At 45.4% G+C, this 27,492-nt stretch overlaps 2 protein-coding genes across 3 annotated transcripts in view; one reads left to right on the top strand and one right to left on the bottom strand.

Moving 5' to 3' along the window:
* LOC137341012 (sulfotransferase 2B1-like) overlaps positions 1–1,874 on the bottom strand; it is a 31,057-nt gene extending 29,183 nt beyond the window's left edge. The window contains exon 1 of the mRNA XM_068003836.1: positions 1,644–1,874. Coding sequence (XP_067859937.1) covers positions 1,644–1,785 — 142 coding nt within the window. The 5' untranslated portion in view covers positions 1,786–1,874. The remainder of the gene's footprint in view (positions 1–1,643) is intronic.
* LOC137341011 (uncharacterized) lies at positions 603–26,712 on the top strand. 2 transcript variants are annotated; one of them, XM_068003835.1, is made up of 6 exons: positions 603–709; positions 11,038–11,206; positions 12,929–13,100; positions 20,224–20,347; positions 23,548–23,760; positions 25,685–26,712. In XM_068003835.1, exons 2-6 carry the CDS (start codon positions 11,057–11,059, stop codon positions 26,022–26,024), a joined length of 999 nt encoding a protein of 332 aa, XP_067859936.1. In that variant the 5' UTR covers positions 603–709; positions 11,038–11,056; the 3' UTR covers positions 26,025–26,712. The 2 variants fall into 2 exon arrangements, with proteins under 2 accessions (XP_067859936.1, XP_067859935.1); XM_068003834.1 differs by lacking the exon at positions 603–709 and adding an exon at positions 7,562–7,868.
* The last annotated feature ends 780 nt before the right edge of the window (positions 26,713–27,492 follow it).

Raw genomic sequence — 27,492 nt, 5'->3', positions numbered from 1 at the left:
AACTCCCTTCCTAACAGCACTGTGGGAGAACCTTCACCACACGGACTGCAGCGGTTCAAGAAGGCGGCTCACCACCACCTTCTCGAGGGCAATTAGGGATGGGCAATAAATGCCGGCCTCGCCAGCGATGCCCACATCCCATGAACGAATTTAAAAAAAGATGCTGCCTGACTTGCTGAGTGCTTCCAGCATTTTCTGTTTTTATTCCTAATCTCAACTAAGCGGGGTCAAGCCAAGGGTGGCCACCTCCTCAGGGGAGCGGGAAGGTTTATAAAGGGGCGGGAGAAATGGGAAAGGTCGAACGTTGAAATAACCCAAAAGAAAAATACATGACGCAACTCAAGGCTTGGTTGTAGTATAATTAATAACTTGGTGTCGGGCCAAATACGATTGTTTCCAAACCCATTGTGCAAAAACATGATTTGTACAACACCCGTTACACAAACACAAGGGAAGTGCGGGTAATCGGCACTAGTTGGCATTTCTTTCCTCCTCTTCTCTCTCTCACACACCAGTTGCCACAATACAAACAGGATTCTTAACTTTACCTACAGATGAGCGCAAGACTTGCTGCAAAAAGGGTTTTTTAAACCTGAGTTTGCGCTTCACGATTCGCGACCCATAAACGGAAAAGAGGGACAGCTTCATGCCGCTAACGAGAGTTTAATGGAAGGAAGACCATGGCAGCCTGTTCCTGAGGGAGTAGCAGGTTGGTAATGTCTGAGAGTAGCCTGTTCCTGAGGGAGTAGCATGTTGGTAATGTCTGAGAGTAGCCTGTTCCTGAGGGAGTAGCATGTTGGTAATGTCTGAGAGTAGCCTGTTCCTGAGGGAGTAGCATGTTGGTAATGTCTGAGAGTAGCCTGTTCCTGAGGGAGTAGCAGGTTGGTAATGTCTGAGAGTAGCCTGTTCCTGAGGGAGTAGCATGTTGGTAATGTCTGAGAGTAGCCTGTTCCTGAGGGAGTAGCATGTTGGTAATGTCTGAGAGTAGCCTGTTCCTGAGGGAGTAGCATGTTGGTAATGTCTGAGAGTAGCCTGTTCCTGAGGGAGTAGCATGTTGGTAATGTCTGAGAGTAGCCTGTTCCTGAGGGAGCAGCATGTTGGTAATGTCTGAGAGTAGCCTGTTGCTGAGGGAGTAGCATGTTGGTAATGTCTGAGAGTAGCCTGTTCCTGAGGGAGTAGCAGGTTGGTAATGTCTGAGAGTAGCCTGTTCCTGAGGGAGTAGCATGTTGGTAATGTCTGAGAGTAGCCTGTTGCTGAGGGAGTAGCATGTTGGTAATGTCTGAGAGTAGCCTGTTGCTGAGGGAGTAGCATGTTGGTAATGTCTGAGAGTAGCCTGTTCCTGAGGGAGTAGCAGGTTGGTAATGTCTGAGAGTAGCCTGTTCCTGAGGGAGTAGCATGTTGGTAATGTCTGAGAGTAGCCTGTTGCTGAGGGAGTAGCATGTTGGTAATGTCTGAGAGTAGCCTGTTGCTGAGGGAGTAGCATGTTGGTAATGTCTGAGAGTAGCCTGTTGCTGAGGGAGTAGCATGTTGGTAATGTCTGAGAGTAGCCTGTTGCTGAGGGAGTAGCATGTTGGTAATGTCTGAGAGTTAGCTGGAGTGGGGGCTCCTTCCACCTTCCCGAGCGCTCCCTGACTCGCACCCACCTGATTTGGGATAAGTGACAATGAAAACATCGTCACCCCGAACCTGGAATTCCTCCCGGGCGTATCTCAGGCTTTCTTCCGAGTGGACGTGCGTGGGCCATAATATCCCCTCATGGACAATGTTCGGCTGCGGCTCACCCATACTCTGTGTGTCGGCGGGAGGAGCGAACCAGTGAATCGTCCCGAGTCCCCGCTCCAGTCCCGATGGTGACCGCCTCTGAGAAGACACACTCCTTTATAGAGAACCAGGAGGGGAGGTTCAACACTCAGTAAACCCACCTACCGAATAAACCTCCCCCATTACTCCCAAACGGACCAGTGAGAGTGGCCCTCTGCTAATCCAATGTTACCAATAAAAATCAGAAATAAAACCAGAAAATGCTGGAAATACTCCAAGTCCGGCAGCATCTGTGGAGAAAGAAACAGAGTTAATGTTTCAGGTCGGAGACCCTCCGTCAGAACTTTGCTTGTCCAAATACAATTGCAAATCCAGATGTGCCTAATTGAATTTCTGATCAGTCAATAAAAAATGAGTAAAATGAACTGTCGTTGGGCGTGTGATCTCAATATTCGTATTCGCAGGCATATGCCTGTGTGCTTTAACCTTTTGTGAATTTATTGGTAAAATGGTAAGACGGAAGCCAGAGTGCGAATATTATTTGATGGTTGTGAATACTTCACTTCCTTGGTTATGAATGGTGGTGGTTGTTTATTGAGTGAAATGTGTGAAATACATTTACCTGGATTGTATGTAATTTTCCACTAAAATTAGTGCGTGTCACCATGGCCACATCTGTGACTAATCAGCTATTTCTATTGAACAGCGTCGAACTAAATCATAATCCGGTTTGTTATATTGATAATACAGTTAAAGAAAAAAAGACCTGCATTTATATAGCGCCTTTTACGACCTCAGGATGTCCCAAAGAGCTTTACAGCCAGTGAAGTACTTTGAAGTCACTGTTGTAATGTAATGCCCACTGATCAGGGAAGGCTTCGGGTGGGCATTGCGCGATCCCGCTCTCGGACTACCCAGGCATAAACAAGGCCGAGGAAGAGGGGCAAGCAGTCAGAGCAACCCCCTCCCGGGTCCAACACATCCTGGACCTCTGAATGGCCGTTTTAGCCAGGGCCAAGAGGAGGCCCACAGAGACGTCCTTCAATCAGCTCGCTCCCCTTACATCCCAAATGACCGAAGATCAGGAGCATTGAACTAAAATGCAACCAGACTTTGAGGAGCAGCCCCTTTAAATAGTGAAAGAGGGCTGCAGCCTCTGACAGTGCAAATAGAAGTGGAATGTGTTTTCATCCAGGCCACAGAATGGACACGCGGCCTGGGTATCTGTAAAGTAGCTAAGTGTGACATTTTGAAGCCACCACTCTGTGCAGTACTCTCCATCCGAGGTCCCCAGTGGTGCAGAGTAGGATCTCCAGATGTGGAGCTTTGCATTGGGGACACTCACCTCTGTAGGTCAACAAGATGTTCCGCCAAAGCACAAGGGCAGGGAATTGAAACATGTGCAGCAATAACCGATACAGGACATATCCGGCATGGGTCTGTCGGGCACACCCTCATCAACTGCAGGGAGAGGCGGAGGGGGGGGGGGGTGGGGAAGGACCAGAGGTCTCTGCTCTGGATCAGCAGATTATTGAGGTGGATCCAAATATTAAGGAGGTGCTGAAGCTGCCGGAACTTGGCAGTTTGTCCAATCTGCAGATCACACAGCCTTCGGGACCCCAAGAATCTAAAATTATTTGTAAATTGTTGGTACAAATTGCTCTAATTTAAAAATAAGACAGTTGTTTCACCCAATCCCAAGCTCATTGCTATGCTTTGAGCCCCTTGGTAATCAAATCTGCTAAGGTAAGTTAAGTAAAGCCGTGATCCTGTGAATTTACCTTTTAACTTGCCCTGGCTCGTTGGACCTTGGTTCTCTGCTGGTATACCGGATTCACTGGTGTACACTATTATGTAACTGCGCATTGCTAACATCTGAGACCACTATTAGAGTTACTAACTCTGGTTGGACGCATTCCATGAAGTTTCATTACATTATCTGTCGCCTCTAACTGCCCGGCTTCCACAATCCCACCATTGGTCGCCCAACATGTCCATGGTTGCAGTGAGCTGCCTTCCCATGCTAATCGGCATGTGAACGGACTCTTTGTTACCCGATTGGATGATTCTCGGCTATCTGTCAAACAGCCTTCTTTCCCATCTCCGATTTTTTTATAATGCCCCTATGCTATTTCTCCGGAGTTGCTTGCAGAAATGTCCGTGAGATGAATCTTTAATTCCTGGAGACTCCAGGACAATCCGTGAGGACTGGCAACCCTAGCTACAGTGCATCTCTGCTGGGCCCCTGGATCAACCTCTGATGGTTTAGGATGAACTCCACACTCATCCTCGGCCCTCTGGTTTCACTGGGTAACTCCCGCAGCAATACCATGGGTGCATTACCTTCGTATCGTCTCCTCCCTGTCCTCTGTTTATGAACAGGATGTGTATCTTCTAATCTCTGGCATGCCTCTGTGTCCCTTCATGTGTACATTCTGCCTGTTGTCCTGGATTGGAGCCCATTACTTCTATCACCCTTTTTTTTTTCTCAGCCTCTTTCTTGCCTCCTCCCTGTCACTGTCATGAAACCTCTCACTTCTTCCCATTTGGATAATTTGCCCACCACCCCAATCCCAACCCGGACTACTCTGCTGTCTTGCTACTCTCCCACCACTACCCCAGGCTCGAATCCCGCTTGAATAAGCCTACAGCTACTCCCTGTGCCTCTTTTGACATTTGCCGAAAGGCCCATCGAGGCACCTTTTACCGCCTTCTGTTAAGCAGCAATCCCAACTGCCCCATCGTCCTCTCTCACCAACCTTCTCACCTAGGGCACCCACCGGCGGCTCACCTCGACAACCTCCTTTCTGTCCTGCTCACCCCACCCACTGCCACCCCCTCGAACTTTGCCAGCAGACGTAGTAAAATGTCCCAAGGCGCTTCACAGTTGGGATTAGGAACACTACTTGGGGGGAGTCATGTACACAAGCCAGCTTCCTACCACTCTGTGCTCTGACACACTGCCTCAGCAAGCAGCTCTATTTTAAAATATAATTTTAAATATAGCCTCATCATCCGTGAAGGTGCTGGTTTTTTCATTTTTTAAAGTCTTTTGGAGTTTATCCATTTTGGCATGATTGCTGAAATAAAATAAGGAATGTTAAAATGCAGGGCAACTATGGGGTATTGCAGCTCTAATATTGATTGGAAGTGTTTAATGTGACTCTTAAATGAGAACAAATGGGGATGGGGTGGAGATCTGCTAATAAGCATAAAAAAAACATTTTTGGAGTCAGAAAACAGCCTGTTGATGACACAAATTCCCAACCAGAAAAGAGCCCCTGTCGTGACTCGAGGCCTGGTTAACACTGAACTTTTAGTTGCAGTCATGGTCTGGGCTCGATATCCTGCACCAGGAAAGTTGCTGACCTCTACTCAATATAATGAATTGCCAACTGATAAACCACTGCACACATTACAATTGTAAACAATTTTACAACACCAAGTTATAGTCCAGCAATTTTATTTTAAATTCACAAGCTTTCGGAGGCTTCCTCCTTCCTCAGGTGAACGATGTGGAAAATGAGGCCTCCGAAAGCTTGTGATTTTCAAATAAAACTGTTGGACTATAACCTGGTGTTGTACGGCTCCTTACATTTGTCCACCCCAGTCCATCACCGGCATCTCCACATCGAAGTTCTTTGGAACAGCCAAAGAAGCAATACAAATGAAAGTTCCTTCGTTCAATGAATACACAAGGCAAAAAAAAATCAGTACAGCTTGTAATAAAAAAACTGGAGGGGAAAATTGATGTAATTGTAAATGCATTTTTATTCTGAGAAAGAAAAAACTTTCTTTGTAGAAGAGCTTCAGCAGTGATGAAACCCTCACTGAGTTGGAAAAGAAAGGTAACAAGAGCTGACATTTACTGTTCTTTGAAAGCAAACCATTGGTGTCCAAGTAAGCTTAATGTTCAGTTGGAGATAGGGTAGCTAATGACTGTCAGTGGTTCTTCATTCAATCCACTCCATTGAGTAATGAAACACTGAAACCACCATTGTCTGACTTCTAACTGGTCACACTATTTCTCATGATTTCACACTTGGCACACGCCTTTCAGCATAAATTAAGTCCTTTGCTATATGGACGTCAGAGGTGAGTGACATCACGGCAATGTCCCTCTGACCCCCTACCGACTTTCTGGTCTCAGGGTCATTATCATATTGCAAGTGGGCTGGAGAGTCCTGCTGAAAAGATGATGGAGTTTGGAAGAGGAAGGTCGCAGGGAGAACAATATTATTTTTTTAATAAACTGTTACACTCCTTGGGCCTGTGCATGGCAATGCTCCCTCACTGGACTGGACCAGCCACATCAACTCGCAACTACAAGAGCCTGGGGACTCTGCGAAGGATGGCTCACCTCCTAACGCCTAGTCCAGGGCACTGAGTCCAACTGTAGTCCCCCACTGCTGCCCTGTTTCGGAGCAGCAAATACAACACAGACAAGAATATGTTCCTTTTTAAATCTCAGTTCTAAAAGTATTAAAATTAATTTAAAAATATAATTGGAGATGGTCTATTGACATCGATTCCTTCTCTAGATCGCATACAACCCACTTTATCACGGACTTCACTCAATTCATTCAATTTCCGATTGAAAGTCCCAGCAAAATTTCTCCCTTTCCTCAAAGGCAAATCAAGCAAACTCCAGCCTATGTGTCTAACCTCGGATCCTGCATTCCGTGTGCTCGACTGGCTGCCTTCTTTAGGGTCTTAACATAAAGATAAGGAGCACGAACCCACTGCTCCCATCCTGGCTAAAATCAGGCAACTCAGCAGAGTGGGGATTGAACATGGGACTGGTGTGGTCTGTGTGGCTCATTTATCCATTATACACTATTGGTGAACCTTTAACATATAAATGGTTAGGCTCTCAGGAAGTATATATGGATCTTATAAAATTGGTCTGTAAGATCCAGATGGCTGAATGCGAATTTTGCAAATTTAAAATCGGAGATTTAGTTCCAAATTATGTGAATAGATTTATTTTACTTCATTGAAACCTGAGGGCAACTGGCGAACGCAACGTTTCACCGTGACCCAAGCCACAACCCGACCTCCACACAACCCGCCACAACCTCCACACAACCCGCCACAACAACCCGACCTCCACACAACACAACAACCCGACCTCCACACAACACAACAACCCGATCTCCACACAACACAACAACCCAACCTCCACACAACACAACAACCCGACCTCCACAACAACCCGCCACAACAACCCAACCTCCACACAACACAACAACCCGATCTCCACACAACACAACAACCCGACCTCCACACAACACAACAACCCGACCTCCACACAACACAACAACCCGATCTCCACACAACACAACAACCCGACCTCCACACAACAACCCGACCTCCACACAACACAACAACCCGACCTCCACACAACACAACAACCCGACCTCCACACAACACAACAACCCGATCTCCACACAACACAACAACCCGACCTCCACACAACAACCCGACCTCCACACAACACAACAACCCGATCTCCACACAACACAACAACCCGACCTCCACACAACACAACAACCCGATCTCCACACAACACAACAACCCGACCTCCACACAACAACCTCCACACAACAACCCGACCTCCACACAACACAACAACCCAACCTCCACACAACACAACAACCCGACCTCCACACAACACAACAACCCGACCTCCACACAACACAACAACCCGACCTCCACACAACACAACAACCCGATCTCCACACAACACAACAACCCGACCTCCACACAACAGAACAACCCGACCTCCACACAACACAACAACCCGACCTCCACACAACACAACAACCCGACCTCCACACAACACAACAACCCGATCTCCACACAACACAACAACCCAACCTCCACACAACACCCCGACCTCCACAACAACCCGACCTCCACACAACAACCCGATCTCCACACAACACAACAACCCGATCTCCACAACAACCCGCTCGTCCTGGCAACGAGTCCCAGCAAACCGTCTCCAGCTTCCGGGATTGGATCATTTCACCATTCCCGCTAATTGAAAAACTGAGGTTATTGCGGTTCGATATCAAGATGCCGAAAAAGAAAGGGAAGAAAAGGTGGGTTTGTGCAATTTGAGCAGAGAGAAACGGGTAAAGAGAGAGAGAGAGAGAGAAAAAACAAGGAGTGAGAAAAAAACCGAGAGGGAGGGAGGATATCAGGGAGGAGAGAGAGAGAGAAAGAATCAGGGAGCTCAGGGGGAGGCATTAAAAGGTGAAATTCTACAGGTATAATACAGACACGTCCCCTCAAAGAAAAAGGGTGGCACTGCCAAATTTAGAGCCCCCTGGTTGTCCAGAAGTATACGGGGCAAGATAAAGCAGAAAAAGAAAGCTTATGACTGTCACAGAAAACTAAATACTGCAGAAAGCTTAGAGGAGTATAGAAAGTACAGGGATGGCGTAAAAAAGGAAATAAGGAAAGCAAAGAGAGGGCATGAAAAAATATTAGCTAGTAAGATCAAAGAAAACCCAAAGATGTTTTATCAGTACATTAAGAACAAGAGGATAGCTAAGGAAAAGGTGGGACCTATCAGGGATGATAAGGGTAACTTGTGTGTAGAAGCAGAGGATGTGGGTAGGGTTTTAAATGAATATTTTGTCTCCGTATTCACAAAGGAAAGGGATGATCCGGACGTAGTAGTTAAAGAGGAGAGGTGTGAAATATTGGATGAGGTAAACATAACGAGAGAGGAAGTACTAGAGGGATTGGAATCCTTGAAAGTTGATAAGTCACCAGGGCCGGATGGATTGTTTCCTAGGCTATTGAAGGAAGCCAGGGAGGAAATAGCGGATGCTCTGAGGATCATTTTCCAATCCTCACTAGATACAGGGGAGGTACCGGAGGACTGGAACACTGCAAACGTAGTACCATTGTTTAAAAAGGGTATGAGGGAAAGGCCAAACAATTATAGGCCGGTCAGTCTTACCTCAGTGATGGGCAAACTATTAGAATCAATACTGAGAGATAGGATAAACTGTCAGTTGGAAAGGCATGGTTTAATCAGGGATAGTCAGCATGGATTAGTTTAGGGAAGGTCATGCCTTAGAAATCTGATTAAATTCTTTGAGGAAATGACAAGGAGGATGGATGAGGGTAGTGCAGTGGATGTTGTCTATATGGATTTTAGTAAGGCATTTGACAAGGTCCCACATAGCATACTGGACAGAAAGGTAAAAGCCCATGGGATAGAGGGAAATGTGGTGAATTGGATCCAAAATTGGCTCAGTAACAGGAAACAAAGGGTAAAAGTCGATGGATGTCTTTGCGAATGGAAATCCGTTTCCAGTGGTGTGCCACAGGGCTCAGTGTTGGGTCCCTTGCTGTTTGTGGAATATATTAATGATTTGGACTTGAATGTAGGGGGCATGATTGGCAAATTTGCAGACGACACAAAAATTGTCCGTGTAGTTGATAGTGAAGAGGATAGCTGTAGGCTCCAAGAAGATATCAATGGGTTGGTGGAGTGGGCGGAAAAGTGGCAAATGGAGTTCAACCCAGAGAAGTGTGAGGTAATGCACTTAGAGAGGGCAAACAGTAATAGGGAATACGCAGTAAACGGGAATATATTGAGAGGGGTAGAGGAAGTGAGAGACCTTGGAGTGCATGTGCATAGGTCCCTGAAGGTGGCAGTACAGGTAGATAAGGTTGTGAAGAAGGCATACGGAATGCTCTCCGTTATTAGCCGAGGTATAGAATACAAAAGCAGGGATGTAATGATGGAACTGTATAAAACTCTGGTAAGGCCACAGCTGGAGTATTGTGCGCAGTTCTGGTCACCACATTACAGGAAGGATGTAATTGCTCTGGAGAGAGTGCAGAGACGATTTACAAGAATGTTGCCAGGGCTTGAAAATTGCAGCTACGAGGAGAGATTGGACAGGCTGGGGTTGTTTTCCTTGGAGCAGAGGAGGCTGAGGGGTGACTTGATTGAGGTGTACAAAATTATGAGGGGCCCAGATGGAGTAGACAGGAAGTACCTGTTTCCCCTAGCGGAGAGTTCAAGAACTAGAGGACATAGATTTAAGCTGATTGGCGGAAGGATTAGAGGGGACATGAGGAAAAACTTTTTTACCCAGAGGGTGGTGGGTGCCCGAATTGGTGGTAGAGGCAGGGACCCTCAACTCTTTTAAAAAGCACCTGGACCTGCACCTAAAGTACTGTAAGCTGCAGGGCTACGGACCGTGTGCTGGAAGGTGGGATTAAAATGGGCACCTGGTTGTTTTTCGAGCCGGCACGGACATGATGGGCCAAATGGCCCCCCCCCACTCTGTGCTTTATCTTTTCTATGGTTCTATGGTTCTAGAATGAAAAACAGGGAGAGAAACAGGTAAAGGGAAATACAAAAACAAGTAAAGAGAGAGAAACAGAGGGAATAACAGGCAAAAAGAAAAACAGGGAGATAGAAACAGGGAGAGAGCAACAGATAAAGAGAGTAACAGAGAGAGAAACAGATAAAGAGAGAGATAAAAACAGAGAGAGAGAAGCAGGTAAAGTGAGAAAGAAAGAGAGAGAAACAGGTTAACAGAGAGAGCTAGTGAGATCTAGCTCTTGTACCTGCCCTGGGAGTGTTTGATGGGACAGTGTAGAGGGAGCTTTACTCTGTATCTAACCCATGCTGTACCTGCCCTGGGAGTGTTTGATGGGACAGTGTAGAGGGAGCTTTACTCTGTATCTAACCCGTGCTGTACCTGCCCTGGGAGTGTTTGATGGGACAGTGTAGAGGGAGCTTTACTCTGTATCTAACCCATGCTGTACCTGCCCTGGGAGTGTGTGATGGGACAGTGTAGAGGGAGCTTTACTCTGTATCTAACCCGTGCTGTACCTGCCCTGGGAGTGTTTGATGGGACAGTGTAGAGGGAGCTTTACTCTGTATCTAACCCATGCTGTACCTGCCCTGGGAGTGTTTGATGGGACAGTGTAGAGGGAGCTTTACTCTGTATCTAACCCGTGCTGTACCTGCCCTGGGAGTGTTTGATGGGACAGTAAAGAGAGAGCCTCTATATTTAACCCGTGCTGTACCCAGTTTGGTGGGCCGCGGAGACTGCCCCAAGGTGGATTATAGCATTCTGAGAGATAGAATATAACCCGTGATTATCAGACTTTGGTTAGTGATGTAGAAAAGTGATACAGTGAAAGGAAATATTGCAATCCACCTTTGACGCTTCAGGATAGGAATGGTTTTACCACAGGAGTTAAAAACTCTGCGTAATCCCTTTCTTCCAAAAGTTCTACCCCTGCCACTGATATGAACACTGTAGGCACAGTGAAAACTCTTAACACCACGGAAGTACAGAGCCAAAATGAAGCCAGTCCTCAAGGAATTGCAAATAAAAAGAAGAAGAAGAAGAAGAAGAAGAAGACAAAACAGACATTGACCAAAGAGGAAAGGAAACAGGTACGTGTGGTCGGTCTATTCAAGTTCATAAGCTACAGCATGTTATTTGCATTAACTTTGCTCAGTGGGTAGCACTGTCACATCTAGGTCAGTAAGTTTGAGGATTCGTAGGAAGGAACATAGGAAAAGGAGGAGGCCATTCAGGCCCTCGAGCCTGTTCCGCCATTCAATTAGATCATGGGCTGATCTGTATCTTAACTCCATTTACCCGCCTTGGTTCCGTAACCTTTAATACCCATGGCCTAACAAAAATCGATCAATCTCAGTTTTGACATTTTCAATTGACCCCCGGCCTCAACAGCTTTTTTGGGGGGGAGAGTTCCAGATTTCCACTCCCCTTTGTGTGAAGAAGTGCTTCCTGACATCACCCCTGAACGGCCTGGTTCTAATTTAAAGCTTATGCCCCCTTGTTCTCGACTCCCCCCACCAGAGGAAATAGTTTCTCTCTATCTACCCTTTCAACTTCTTTAATCATCTTAAACACCTCAATTAGATCACCCCTTAATCTTCTATACTCGAGGTCATTGTGTGTATGTAAACTCATGTCACAGGACCACCAAGTGGCCAGAAGCAGCAACTACATTGTGACTGTTGAAATAGCAAAATTGAATGGGAAATGTTGACATATTAATGTATAATGATGAATGTTGGCAGAAGAGCGTGATCAAAACCTGTGATACCAGGAAGTAAGGTTTGTTAACGAGGAGTGTGCACCCTACCCGTTTCCAATAATATATTAGTTGATCTCCCGTGACGTTGCACATGGTGAGTCAAGACCAAGTGTAGTGTTCTGGTCAAGTGGGGTTAGAGGGCGGAGAATAAACAGGGTGAGGGTTAATCGGACCAGAGTGAGGGAGGGCAATGACGCTGGAAGCCAGAGGGGGAAGATAGAACAAGCTGTGGAAGCTACATCATTAAATAAATTTAAAACAGAAATAGACAGTTTCCGAGAAGTAAAGGGAATTAGGGGTTACGGGGAGCGGGCAGGAAATTGGACACGAAGCTGAGTTCGGATCGGTCAAGGCCCTGTGGGTGGCGGAGCGGGCCCAGGGGCTGAGTGGCCGGGTCCTGCTCCTACTTCTTGTGTTCTTTAGATTTGAGGTTAGGATCAGATCGGCCATGATCTTATTGAATGGCGGAGCAGGCTCGAGGGGCCGATTGGCCTACTCCTGCTCCTATTTCTTATGTTCTTATGTTCTTAAGAGCGTGATCAAAACCTGTGATACCAGGAAGTAAGGTTTGTTCACGAGGAGTGTGCACCCTACACGTTTCCAATAATATATTAGTTGATCTCCCATGACGTTGCACATGGTGAGTCAAGACCAAGTGTAGTGTTCTGGTCAAGTGGGGTTAGAGGGCAGAGAATAACCAGGGTGGTGGATAATCGGACCAGAGTGAGGGAGGGCAATGACGCTGGAAGCCAGAGGGGGAAGATAGAACAAGATGGGCGAGGGGGAAGGTAGAGTGGGGTGAGAGGAGAGGAAGGTGGAGAAACTTGGCAGCACCAAATTACAGCCTGACAAGTTTACCATGTGCAGTTTCTCTTATAAATGTGGATGTAGGAATGTGCGATATACACCTTATGCATATTATACAGAGACAATGCACCCTGCAGCTTTTAGAGCCATTACACCCTGTGCATATTATATGTCAATTGTTCCTGTGAATCTGAGAAGCAAAACAAACCTTGATCCTGTCCGTGTTGTATGTGTTTTGGAAAAGGAGACGCTTGAAAAGGCGTGCAAGCATTTCCAGAGTAACACAGTAGAGTATGAACTCTTCCTGGATCGAATGGACAAGTGGCTGAAAACACACCACCGACAGGCAATGGAACTCTTTTGCAAGTACGACAAGATCGGGAACGGGATTCTGCAGTATGAGGAATTTAAACTTGGTAATGCCACTCCCTCATTTAGAAAAATGATTCCGGTTTTATTGACAGCAAATTGTTTTGCTCAGTGATCTGGAATGCGCTGCCTGAAAGGGCGGTGGAAGCAAATTCAATAGTAACTTTTAAAAGAGAATTGGATAAATACTTACATGGAGAGATGGGAGAAGCTGAGATTGTTCTCCTTAGAGCAGAGGAGGTTAAGGGGAGACCCAGTAGAGGTGTTCAAAATTATGAGGGGTTTTGATAGAGCAAGTAGGGAGAAACTGTTTCCTCTGGCAAGTGGGTCGATAATCAAAGGTCATAGAATTAAAATAATTGGCGAAAGAACTAGAGGGGAAATGAGGAGCCATTTTTACACAGAGAGGGTTGTTAAGACCTGGAAGGCACTGCCTGAAAGGGTAGTGGAAGCAGATTCCATAGGAACTTTCAAAAGGCAATTGCACATGTACTTGAAGGGGACGAATTTGCAGCGTTATGGGGAAAAATACTCTTTCCTTCTTTCTATTCCCTTGGTCTTCCCCCTAATGCTACAATTTATAAGCTTTTAAAACACAATCTCGGCATCATCTAGTCCCATTTCCTGATTTATCTCCTCATCCCTTCCCTATTCTCGCCAGCCTTGGTGGTATCCGGCATTGTGGGCCTCGGCCTTCCATCTGATTTCACATTTTTAAAAAAAAACAAATAGCCACTTTTCAAGTGGCACTAACAGAAGCTGGGGAGAAAGTTCCCAACTTCCCTCCTGGCTGGCGATGATTTGTGGCTCAGTGAGACAAAAGGAAGGTGGGAGGGGGGGGTGGGGGGGAGCTTAAGAAAAGGGAGGGAGAGAGTCTCCCCCTCAAAAAATGTATGCTTATATTGAGAAGCATGTAGCAAACCATCGATAAAAGGGGGCGGAGGGTTCAGGCAAAAATATTAGTAAAAAAGATAAAACAAGATTAAGGGACCAGAGTAAAGTCCAGGCCAATGTTGTAGAAACCATAAATACTCCAGGTCCAGGAAACAATAAAATAATTGAAATAAACACAGTGGGAGTGATAAATAAGAAAATTGATACGGTTAAAAAGTATAAAAGTAAAAGGAACAACTACTAAAGACTATTTAAACTGCCTGTACAGCAATGTACAGAGTGTCCAAAATAAAACGGGGGAACTGGAGGCAATAATTCAAAGTGAGGAACCAGATGAGTACAAATAACTGAAACATGGCTACATAAAGAATAGGGCTGGCAACTAAATATTGCCGGTTATAACTTAATCATAAAGGATAGGGAAGGAAGAAGGGGAGGGGTGGAGTAGCTGTACTAATTAGGAATAACATAATGGGAGTAGGAAAAAGGGACATCACTAACAGAAGGATAGAAACAGAATCCATAGGGGTTGAAATAAAAGATAAGAAGGGATCGATCACACTAATAGGGGTATAGTATAGACCACCTAATAGGGGTATAGTATAGACCACCTAATAAGGGTATAGCATAGACCACCTAATAGGGGTATAGTATAGACCACCTAATAAGGGTATAGCATAGACCACCTAATAGGGGTATAGTATAGACCACCTAATAAGGGTATAGCATAGACCACCTAATAAGGGTATAGCATAGACCACCTAATAGGGGTATAGCATAGACCACCTAATAGGGGTATAGTATAGACCACCTAATAAGGGCATAGCATAGACCACCTAATAGTGGAAAGGAGGTGGAGGAAGAAATATGTAAGCAAATATGTGAAATGAGTAAAGGTCATAGAATAATAATCCTGGGAGATTTTAACTACCCCCAAATAAACTGGCAAGAAGAGGTAGGTGAAAGGGGTACAGGGAATGGAGATTTTACAATGTGTGCAGGACTCATTTTTCACCCAATATGTAAAAAGCCCAACAGGAGAGGAGGCACTGCTGCATCTGGTAATGAACCAGAACAGATAAGAGAAGTAAGCGTTGGGGGACATTTGGGCAATAGTGATCACAACGTAAGAAGGTTTAAGATAAAGATTGAGAAGGACATAAGTAAGACAAAGAGCAAAGTAATAAATTGGCAAAAAAGCTGATTTTGCCAGGGGTAAGAATGGAACTAGGAAAAATAAACTGGAAAGATTCACTGACAAAGAAATAGATCAGCATTTAAAACGGTGATCAATAGAGTCCAGGAGAAATATATCCCACTAACAAGCAAGAACAAACTAGCCAGTAATAATACACCATGGATGAATAACGAAATAAGGGCAAAATTGAAACTAAAGAAAAAGGCACACACTAAGTATATAGACAACAAAGGAGAGGATGACAAAAGGGAATATGAAAAGGTTAGGAAAGAAGTCAAAAAAACAATTAGGAAGGCAAAAAGACCCCACAAAATTAAATAATCAAGGAATATCAAAAAAGGTGAAGTATTCTACAGACACATAAATAACAGAAGAAAAATCAACACAGGGATAGAGCCATTAAGGGGTACACGCGATAAACTCACAAGCATTGACAGTGAAATGGCAAAAATAGGAAATAATTACTTTGCTTCAGTATTCACCGGGGAGACTAACATGGTGGGCATGACATTAGAAGAAGAGATCAAAAAAGATGTAAAGACATTTAAGATAGAAAGGGGGGAGATAAATGATAAACTAATCAAACTTAGAGAGGATAAGACCCCAGGTCCGGATGGATTGTATCCGCGCATATTAAAACAAAGTTAGGGAAGAGATAGCAGAGGCACTATTGCACATAATTCATTAGAAAAGGGAATAGTGCCAGAGGTCTGATGGACAGCTAATGTGATTCCGATATTTAAAAAGGGAGATAGAACAAGTCCAGGGAACTACAGACCAATTAGCTTAACGGTAGGAAAGATAATAGAATCCATGCTTAAAGATGTAATAGAGAAACATCTAGAAACTGAAAATATAATAAAGAATAGTCAGCACGGATTTCAGAAGGGAAAGTCAAGCTTGATCAACATTATTGAATTCTTTGAAGAAGTAACAGAAAGTGTGGACAAGGGTAATGTAAATATATTTGGATTTTCAAAAGGCCTTCGATAAGGTACCGCATTGTAGACTCATGACTAAGGTCAGAGCATGTGGAGTCAGGGGACAGGTAGCAGAATGGATAGCAAGCTGGCTACAAAACAGAGAGCAGAGAGTACGGGTTAAAGGTAGTTATTTAAACTGGCAAAAGGTGGGAAGTGGTGTTCCACAAGGATCGGTGCTGGGACCACTGTTGTTCACCACATACATAAACGATTTGAACTCGGGAATCGGAAGTACAATTTCTAAATTTGCGGACAGCACCAAATTGGGGGGTTTAGTTAATACTGAAGAGGACTGCGACAAACTACAGGATGGCATTAATAAACTTGCAGTATGGGCTTGTAATTGGCAAATGGATTTCAATATGGTATATTTCAATATGGCAAAAGGTATGTTGGCCTTTATTGCAAGGAGTTTGAAGTACTTTTTTTATTTGTTCACGGGATGTGGGCGTCATTGGCAAGGCCGGCATTTATTGCCCATCCCTAATTGCCCTCGAGAAGGTGGTGGTGAGCCGCCTTCTTGAACCGCTGCAGTCCATGTGGTGAAGGTTCTCCCACAGTGCTGTTAGGAAGGGAGTTCCAGGATTTTGACTCAGTGACGATGAAGGAACGGCGATATATTTCCAAGTCGGGATGGTGTGTGACTTGGAGGGGAACGTGCAGGTGGTGTTGTTCCCATGTGCCTACTGCCCTTGTCCTTCTAGGTGGTAGAGGTCGCGGGTTTGGGAGGTGCTGTCAAAGAAGCCTTGGCGAGTTTTTAAAAAATTTTTTTATTCGTTCACGGGATGTGGGCGTCGCTGGTGAGGCCAGCATTTATTGCCCATCCCTAATTGCCCTCGAGAAGGTGGTGGTGAGCCGCCTTCTTGAACCGCTGCAGTCCGTGTGGTGAAGTTTCTCCCACAGTGCTGTTAGGAAGGGAGTTCCAGGATTTTGACCCAGTGACGATGAAGGAATGGCGATATATTTCCAAGTCGGGATGGTGTGTGACTTGGAGGGGAACGTGCAGGTGGTGTTGTTCCCATGCGCCTGCTGCTCTTGTCCTTCTAGGTGGTAGAGGTCACGGGTTTGGGAGGTGCTGTCGAAGAAGCCTTGGCGAGTTGCTGCAGTGCATCCTGTGGATGGTACACACTGCAGCCACAGTGCGCGGTGGTGAAGGGAGTGAATGTTTAGGGTGGTGGATGGGGTGCCAATCAAGTGGGCTGCTTTATCTTGGATGGTGTCGAGCTTCTTGAGTGTTGTTGGAGCTGCACTCATCCAGGCAAGTGGAGAGTATTCCATCACACTCCTGACTTGTGCTTTGTAGATGGTGGAAAGGCTTTGGGGAGTCAGGAGGTGAGTCACTCACCGCAGAATACCCAGCCTCTGACCTGCTCTCGTAGCCACAGTATTTATATGGCTGGTCCAGTTCAGTTTCTGGTCAATGGTGACCCCCAGGATGTTGATGGTGGGGGATTCAGCGATGGTAATGCCGTTGAATGTCAAGGGGAGGTGGTTAGACTCTCTCTTGTTGGAGATGATCATTGCCTGGCACTTATCTGGCGCGAATGTTACTTGCCACTTATCAGCCCAAGCCTGGATGTTGTCCAGGTCTTGCTGCATGCGGGCTCGGACTGCTTCATTATTTGAGGGGTTGCGAATGGAACTGAACACTGTGCAGTCATCAGCGAACATCCCCATTTCTGACCTTATGATGGAGGGAAGGTCATTGATGAAGCAGCTGAAGATGGTTGGGCCTAGGACACTGCCCTGAGAAACCCCTGCAGCAATGTCCTGGGGCTGAGATGATTGGCCTCCAACAATCACTACCATCTTTCTTTGTGCTCGGTATGACTCCAGCCACTGGAGAGCTTTCCCCCTGATTCCCATTGACTTCAGTTTTACTAGGGCTCCTTGGTGCCACACTCGGTCAAATGCTGTCTTGATGTCAAGGGCAATCACTCTCACCTCACCTCTGGAATTCAGCTCTTTTGTCCATGTTTGGACCAAGGCTGTAATGAGGTCTGGAGCCGAGTGGTCCTGGCGGAACCCAAACTGAGCATTGGTGGGCAGGTTATTGGTGAGTAAGTGCCGCTTGATGGTACTGTCGACGACACCTTCCATCACTTTGCTGATGATTGAGAGTAGACTGATGGGGCGGTAATTGGCTGGATTGGATTTGTCCTGCTTTTTGTGGACAGGACATACCTGGGCAATTTTCCACATTGTCGGGTGGATGCCAGTGTTGTAGCTGTACTGGAACAGCTTGGCTGAGGACAAGAGTAGGGAAGTCTTGCTGCAACTGTACAGGGCTTTTGTGAGACCACACCTGGAGTACTGTGTTCAGTTTTGGTCTCCTTATCTAAGGAAGGATATACTTGCCTTAGAGGCGGTGCAACAAAGGTTCACGAGATTGATTCCTGAGATGAAAGGGTTGACTTATGAGGAGAGATTGAGCAGAATGGGTCTATACTCTCTGGAGTTTAGAAGAATGAGAGGTGATCTCATTGAAACATATAAGATTCTAAGAGGACTTGATAGGGTAGATGCTGAGAGGATGTTTCCTCTGGCTGGAGAGCCTAGAACCAGGGGGCATGGTCTCAGGATAAGGGGTCAGATATTTAGGACTGAGATGAGGAGGAATTTCTTCACTCGGCGGATCGTGACTATTTGGAATTCTCTACCCCAGAGGGCTGTGGATGCTCAGTCGTTGAGTATATTCAAGACTGAGATCGATAGATTTTTGGACACTGAGGGAATCAAGGGATATGGGGATCAGGCAGGAAAGTGGAGTTGAGGTCAAAGATCAGCCATGATCTTAATGAAAGGTGGAGCAGGCTCGAGGGGCCGTATGACCTACCCCTGCTCCTATTTGTTATGTTTCTTATGTTAATATGGATAAGTGTGAGGTAGCACATTGTGGTAGGAATAATAAGGAGGCCACATACTCCTTGGAAAATAAGAGTCTAAGCGGGGTAGAGGAGCAGAGGGATTTAGGGGTACAGATAAACAAATCACTAAAAGTAGCAATGCAGGTTTATAAGACTATAAAAAAAGCAAACCAAGCACTGGGGTTCATTTCTAGAGGGATAGAATTGAAAAGTAGAGAAGTTATGCTAAACTTGTGTGGTTGGACCACACTTGGAGTACTGCGAACAGTCCTGTTCTCCACACGATAAAAAGGATATAGAGGCACTAGAGAGGGTGCAAAAAGATTTACTAGGATGATACCAGAAAAGAGAGGTTATACCTATCCGAAAAAATTGAATAGGCTGGGGCTCTTTTCTCTAGAAAAGAGAAGACTGAGGGGTGATCTGATAGAGGTCTTTATGATTATGAAAGGGTTTGTTAGTGTAGACGTAGAGAAGATGGTTCCATTTGCAGGGGAGACCAGAACCAGGGGCCATAAATGTAAGATAGTCACTAACACTTAGATTTTTGATTGATAGATTTTTGGACTCTAGGGGAATCAAGGGATATGGGGATCGGGCGGGAAAGTGGAGTTGAGGTCAAAGATCAGCCATGATCTGATTGAACGGCGGAGCAGGCTCGAGGGGCCGTATGGCCTACTCCTGCGCCTATTTCTTATGTTCTTATGTTAAATCCAATAGGGAATTCAGGAGAAACTTCTTCACCCAGAGAGTGGTGAGAATGTGGAACTCGCTACCACAAGGAGTGGTTGAGGTAAATAGCACAGATACATTTAAGGGGAAGCTCGATAAACACATGAGGGAGAAAGGAATAGAAGGATATCTTAATAGGGTGAACAATTGTAAACAATTTTACAACACCAAGTTATAGTCCAACGATTTTATTTTTAATCCCACAAGCTTTCGGGGACTTTCCCCTTCCTCAGGCGGTGTGGAACACCGCCTGAGGAAGGGGAAAGTCCCCGAAAGCTTGTGGGATTAAAAATAAAATCGTTGGACTATAACTTGGTGTTGTAAAATTGTTTACAATTGTTAACCCCAGTCCATCACCGGCATCTCCACATCATTAATAGGGTGAGATGAAGAAGGGAGGGAGGAGGCTCACATGAACCTATATGCCCTGTTTCTTTGCTGTACATTGTAATTCTTTGTAAGATGCAAATTAACAACTCATGTTTCAACACACCAGGAATGCGAGACTTGGACATTCCCTGTGCAGAAGCTCAGTTACACCTCTTAGCCAGGCTGTTGGATCAGAACAACAGTGGGACCATTGACTACGTGGAATTGGGTGCAGGACTCGACAAAGCTAGGCAAGTACTAGGCAATCCTTGCTGCCAAACAGCTGTGTGGATGAATGTGGGAACATGTTTTCTTTCTAGCAAATTAAGCATTTAATTCAGTTTGTGTCAGATATCTACCTTAGATTGACATTAAGAAATGACGAGTGGACTTAACCGAAAATTGTTTTTATGTTTCTCACAGTTAGACTCAAAGGATTATTTCGACAAATCTGTATAGAATCATAGAATAGAATCATAGAATGGTTACAGCACAGGAGGAGGCCATTCGGCCCGTCGAGTCCGTGCCGGCTCTTTGCAAGAGCAATCCAGCTAGTCCCACTCTCCCGCCCTTTCCCCATAGCCTTGCAAATTTTTTCCCTTCAAATACTTGTGCAATTCCCTTTCAAAAGCCATAGGCAGCTCATTCCAGATCCTAACCACTCGCTGTGTAAAAAAGTTTTTCCTCATGTCACCTTTGGTTCTTTTGCCAATCACCTTAAATCTATGTCCTCTAGTTCTTGACCCTTCCGCCAATGGGAGCAGTTTCTCTCTATCTATTCTGTCTAGACCCTTTATGATTTTTAAATACCTCTATCAAATCTCCTCGCAACCGTCTCAGCTCTAAGGCGAACAACCCCAGCTTCTCCAGACTATTCACGTAACTGAACCATTCTAGTAAATCTTTTCTGCACCCTCTCCAAAGCCTTCACATCCTTCCTAAAGTGCGGTGCCCAGAATTGGACACAATACTCCAGTTGTGGCTGAACCAGTGTTTTATAAAGATTCATCATAACTTCCTTGCTTTTGTACTCTATGCCTCTATTTATAAAGCCTAGGATCCTGTATGCTTTTTTATGCTTTCTCAACCTGTCCTACCACCTTCAATGATTTGTGCACATATACCCCCAGGTCTCTCTGTTCCTGAACCCCCTTTAGAATTGTACCAATTAGTTTATAATTCCTCTCCTCGTTCTTCCTACCGAAATGTATCACTTTGCAATTCTCTGCGTTAAATTTCATCTGCCACATGTCTGCCTATTCCACCAGCCTGTCTATGTCCTCTTGAAGTCTATCATTATCTTCTTCACTGTTCACTATATTTCCAAGAAAAGCAGTGGTCCCAGCACCGACCCCTGGGGAACACCACTGTACACCTCCCTCCAGTCCGAAAAACAACCGTTCACCACTACTCTCTGTTTCCTGTCACTTAGCCAATTTCGTATCCATGCTGCCACAACCCCTTTTATTCCATGGCCTTCATCTTTGATGACAAGCCTATTATGCGGCACTTTATCAAATGCCTTATGGAAATCCATATACATCACATCAACCGCATTGCCCTCATCAACCCTCTCTGTTACCTCCTCAAAAACACGATTTGCCTTTAACAAATCCATGCTCGCTTTCCTTAATTAATCCGCACTTGTCATAGTGAGTGTTAATTCTGTCCCGGATTATTGTTTCTAAAAGTTTCCCCACCACCGAGGTTAAACTGACTGGCCTGTAGTTGCTGGGTTTATCCTTACACCCTTTTTTAAACAAGGGTGTCACATTTGCAATTCTCCAGCACTTCTGGCACCACTCCCGTATGCAATGATGATTGGAAGATTATGGCCAGTACCTCTGCAATTTCCACCCTTACTTCCCTCAGCAACCGAGGATGCATCCCATCCGGACCGGGTGACTTATCTACTTTGAGCACAGCTAGCCTTTCTAGTGCCTCCTCTTTATCAATTTTTAGCCCATCCAGTATCTCAACTACCTCCTCTTTTACTGTGACTTTGACAGCATCTTCTTCCTTGGTAAAGACAGATGCAAAGTACTCATTTAGTACCTCAGCCACACACTCTGCCTCCATGTGTGGATCTCCTTTTTGGTCCCTAATCGGCCTCACCCCTTCTCTTACTACCCGTTTATTATCTATTTGCCTGTAGAAGATTTTTGGATTCCCTTCTATGTTGGCCACCAGTTTATTCTCATATTCTCTCTTTGCCCCTCTTATTTCCTTTTTCACTTCCCCTCTGAATTTTCTATACTCAGCCTGGTTCTCACTTGTATTATCAACCTGACATCTGTCATACGCCCCCTTTTTCTGCTTCATCTTACTCTCTATCCCTTTTGTCATCCAGGGAGCTCTGTCTTTAGTTGCCCTACCTTTCCCCCTTGTGGGAATGTACCTCGACTGTACCCAAACCATCTCCTCTTAAAGGCCGCCCATTGCTCGATTACAGTTTACCCGGGCCAGATCCGTTCTCAACCCACTTAAATTTGGCCCTCCTCCAATTGAGTATTTTTGCTCTAGATTGCTCCTTGTCCTTTTCCATGGCTAATCTAAACCTTATGAATATCTGTAAAGTAACACCATTATTTGTTCCGGTTTCTCCTAAAGGCACTGACCGACGCTGTTGGGGCACGGTTCCAAAGGCAGTCTTCAATTATGCAAGTGGCCATTTTCCATGCCTGAGCCTGGAGAGTGAATGACGGCGAGGTAGTCAACAGGGCAGGACCTTGCAGCCCAATGCTGTCCTCTCCCTTCACACGGTCATTTTTACCTTCCTCTGCCCGTAATAGAACCCACACAATTTTCATTTCCATTGGAAACAATTGTAGCATCCCCACCACTGCCCCAACTAAGATCAACTCAGCACACACTGAGAATCACACGTGGGACTCTGTGGTCCGTATGGCCTAATATTACACTACTGAGTGCAATAAGCCATCAGGAAGCTGGAAAGATCTTACATAATTTGGAAATGTATGTGTCCAAGTCGTTGATGTTTAGACGAATGTTCTAGTCTTGTTTAAGGTTTGTTAACTTCCTTCCCGGCCGTAAAAGCCCAGCAATGAGTTCAGACCTCACCAGTCCTTGGGTGCATTCACATTACAAGTTTACCGTCAGGGGAAACGGTTTCATTGCTAATCTTGTGGAGTGTAAATCTGGAGTTAAGGCCTAAACTGACTTTGAAGCAAAGCATAATGGCATTCCCTCCCTGAGGGACTCTCCCTCCACTTTGTTCAAGTGTCAGGTCAGGTCCTGACTTTGGATTCAGCTGCAAGTATACTTTAACTGTGCCGTTGATGCAAAGCAAAACAAATTGCACCAATGCTGCACTTAAATACTCTCTTTTGTTGAGATCAGATTGCATACTGAACGAGTGACCTCGTCATAATGTCTATGATTGCATGATTACTTTCTCTATACAAATGTAAGATTGAAATCTTGTTTAAAGGTATCATCAGAGCAGCAGTGAAGAAAAGGAGGAGGAGGATGAAAGAAAAGAGGTAGAAAGAGCCAATGACAGAATTGCAGTAAGAAAAGACAAGAAGGAACATGAAACGAAAAAGGAAGCTGAAACACGTCTGGTGGTTACGAAGGAAGTGTTGGATCATCGCCCAGGTTGTCACTTGGGGCTCTGGAAACCTGCACAAGTCTCTGAAGCCAGGTGCAGTCTACAGTGTTTAGCTCTGCTTCTATGTACGGTAGCTAACTATTTCCATGGACTCGGGAACAAACCCAAAAACGACCATCTCCTTCAGTATTGGGAGGTCAAATGAGAAATGCAGATAGATATGTAACTCAGTGGTAATTGGACAGAACTTGATGAGGCCACTGACTTCTCACATTCGGGGACAATAGGTAATTCAGTCGCCATTAGCGTTTGTTAAAATTTATCAGATGGAGATGGTTTTCCCCTTCATTGGGGAGATATTGAGAATAGTTAATACAGAATGTTCAAAAGCAGTATGGAGAAATTTCTAGTTAGGATCAGGATTGAGGGTTCTAAAGAGAAACACAGACAGAGATGATTGGATACATTATGTGACAGGGTAGTTCCTGGGCTGCTGGGATCATCGATGTGCTATATAAAATAAGGCAACCAGTCTGAGATAAATAGTGTTGGATCTGAGGATGCATCAATGTTTTGGAGTTTTGTTTTTGGGGTGAGTAGACAATCTCAGAATCATTCCTAAAGGAGATTGTGTAGAGTCTAAGATGGAACGGATTGCAGATGGGCTGAGGAGGACAGGGGGCTCAATAGGCCAGCTGACCACTTCTCATTCCAGGCTGTCTTAGGTTGAGACCACCAAAAACAGATTGTCTGATCATTCATCTTATTGCTGTTTGTGGGACCATGCTGTGCACAAATTGGCTGCTGCATTTGCCTACAAAATAGCAGTGACTACACTTCAAAAGTACTTAAAGTGCTTTGGGACAGCCTGATGATATGGCAGGTGCGAGATAATGCAAGTTCTCATTTCCCTTCTACATTACAACAGTGATTATATTTCAAAAAGTATTTCATTGACTGTGAAACGCTTTGAGACATCCTGAGGTTGTGATAGGCGCTATATAAATGCAAATTGTACCTTTCCTTAATATCCCACATTACAAATCACTGTCCTAGAAAGTTGGGAGGCAGGGGAAAACAGTTTTCTCCCCCTTCTTGAAGGTGTTCACGGTTCCATGGGAGCAGGCAGCCTGTCTAAATGGTTATTTTTAATGTGAGAGCCTAGGCAGTGAATGTTGGCGGGAAATTCAACCACAAGGAGCATCACGGCCAGTTGTTGTCCAAGCTGAGATCAGTTAACTCAGCTCAGATCAGGCATCGAAGCGGGGGCTTTTTTTCAGTTAGTACCATTGCTGGGCAGTGCATTTACTCATGGAGACATCAGAGGAGCTGCCTTTCCCTCCGATATTTGCTGTGAGGAGGCCAGGCACTTCTCCACAGGAAGGGAGGGAATTAAAATACTTGAAGGCAAAAAAAAATTTGCAGGGCTTTGGGGAAAGAGCAGGGAATGGGACTAATTGGATAGCTCTTTCAAAGAGCCAGCACAGGCACGATGGACAGAAGGGCCTCCTCCTGAGCTGTACCTACTATGAAACTATTAGGGAAATTAAAGGGATGATCAGCCTGGTTAATATTTACCCGGCTGCTGAAACTGGGGCGGAGCAGATAAAAACAAACAAGAGATACAGAAACCTGTGTACCATGCTGGCAGTGTGCAGCAAGACATTATAGTTGGGAATTGTTGTAATTTAAGAGTGCGGAGTGGTGACAGAGCACTTGGAGCCCTGTCCCTATCCGAAGGGACAAGTCCTTGAGCTGCTTTCAAGCCTGGAAGCCAACACTAGGAGGTGTTGGCTGGTGAGCTGCTGTAACCCTCATTTCCTTCTCTCCACTTTGTTCTGTGCCTCCCTATACCATGAGCCCGAGATTGAAAACTGAGTGCCAGTTGGGGAGGGGGGTCAATGCCATGGGTGTAGATCCAGCTCAGTGATTCCGTGGGGTTGCTTTAAGCGCGGTCTCTTTTTTGCCAGCTTTATCACTGACTTGTTTCTTTATTGCTCCCCCCCTCTCCCGCCAGATATGTTTCTCTGGAACTCCGGATCATAACCTTCAACAGCATGAAGTCCCACCCTGGCCACTTCCAAGAAATGGTGTATTCCCACATGAAGGTGTATGGACTGATCAGCCGAATCCGGCATCGCACCGGCATTGAAAGCACCAGACTCAGAGTCTTTAAGGACCAATCCTCCTCCCAAAAGTCACTGCTGCCACTGGACCTGTCCCTGGAGGAATGTGGGTTCCGTGGCGGGCCCCACCATTCTCCCCCTTCAGTTCCTCTCTACTACGATTACAGCATAGAGTTCAGGGATTGCCCAATTTTAAACTGTGACCATTATTTCGCCTTCAGAAAGCTCTGACGGCTTCTCCTGGTGGCTCAGTGGGACAGCGAGACAACTAATATAGTACGGAGACACACACACACACAGGTTTGATCCCCAGTTCTCAGCCGTAGTCCAACGGTAGCACCCTTACCTCTAAATCAGTAGGTCATGGGTTCGAGTCCCACTCCAGAGACTTGAGCACAAAATCTAGGCCGACACTCCCAGTGCTGCACTGAGGGAGTGCTGCACTGTCGGAGGTGCCGTCTTTCGGATGAGACGTTAAACCCTCTCAGGCAGGCATGAAAGATCCCATAGCACTATTTGAAGAAGAGCAGGGAGTATGCTATGCTTAAACTGGCTGCCGTGTTCCCTACACTGCAACAGTGAATACACTTCAAAAATACTTAATTGGCTGTAAAGCACTTTGGGAGATCATGAAAGGTGCTATGTAAATGCAGTGCCCCTGGGCAACAGGGGGAAAATAATAAACTGCCAGATTCCCAGTCCTGATCACTACCCAATGATCCCAGCTAGAAAATGCATGCATTAGGTTGTTGGTTGAGGGCCGATCGGTTAAATAGGCTGCAGACTCCAGTCTCACAGATCAATTTATGGCCACTTGGGAGAGGCACTGGAGGGAACACGAGTCAACACCCTCAGGTGAGGGGAGGTGAATACTGGAGAAAAAAAATTAATAATTGAATAAAGCACCAAAACAGCCCAATCCAAAGTTCATTGTATGTTAATTCTATTAAACACGAGTTCTGATTATTATTAAAATGTTTTACTATTTAAACTAATAAAGGAATCACGACTGTACCGCGCTTCTGAGTAAATAAGTCCTCCCATACAGATACAGAATTACAATGGCTCATAAGTAGCAGCTCGAAAATTGCACACACGAGCCGTTTGACAGAGTAACAGCACCACTGCATGGCACAGGAAGGTATTTCCTCCCCTCCCACCAGAGTTTTCTCCCTTCCTCTCCCCTGAAGCCACTGATTCTTTGCTCGGGTTCAATTCCACGGGTGTCAGCTCCCCTCCGAGTGGCCGTTCTTCACACGTTACCCAGTGTGAATCCGCAGGGTTACGCGACCGCAGAGAGGGATCACAGCAGAGTCTGAGCCTCAGTCGATAACACACATTTCAGCTGGGAAGTGGGGTAAGGAGCAGGAGCAGCAGCCCAGGCTGGATTCCCCCCTCTCCCCACTACCCCAGATCAGCAAAATTGGTACAGATCGAACGTGGGAATATTTTGTTTTCGGTGTTTGCCATAAACAGAGTTTTCAGTGTTGCATAAAATGAATGGATGCACATTGTGACCTACTTCATCATAATGTGGAGCAGTAAATATTCACCGCTAATTGGAATCTTCAGAGGCTTCAATGTAATTAATAGAGTCAGTTCTTTATTCAAGCTGCACATTTAAGACTTGAGGCATAAAATCTTTGACTGGATTTTTTTTATTGGCCCCTGTCTGCTAATTCCTTGGTGAATTATTGAC

The sequence above is a fragment of the Heptranchias perlo genome, chromosome 23, assembly GCF_035084215.1.
Source record: "Heptranchias perlo isolate sHepPer1 chromosome 23, sHepPer1.hap1, whole genome shotgun sequence".
Classification (NCBI taxonomy): domain Eukaryota; kingdom Metazoa; phylum Chordata; class Chondrichthyes; order Hexanchiformes; family Hexanchidae; genus Heptranchias; species Heptranchias perlo.
The sequence above is the reverse complement of the archived record's forward strand: the minus strand, read 5'-3'. Positions and strand labels throughout refer to the sequence as shown.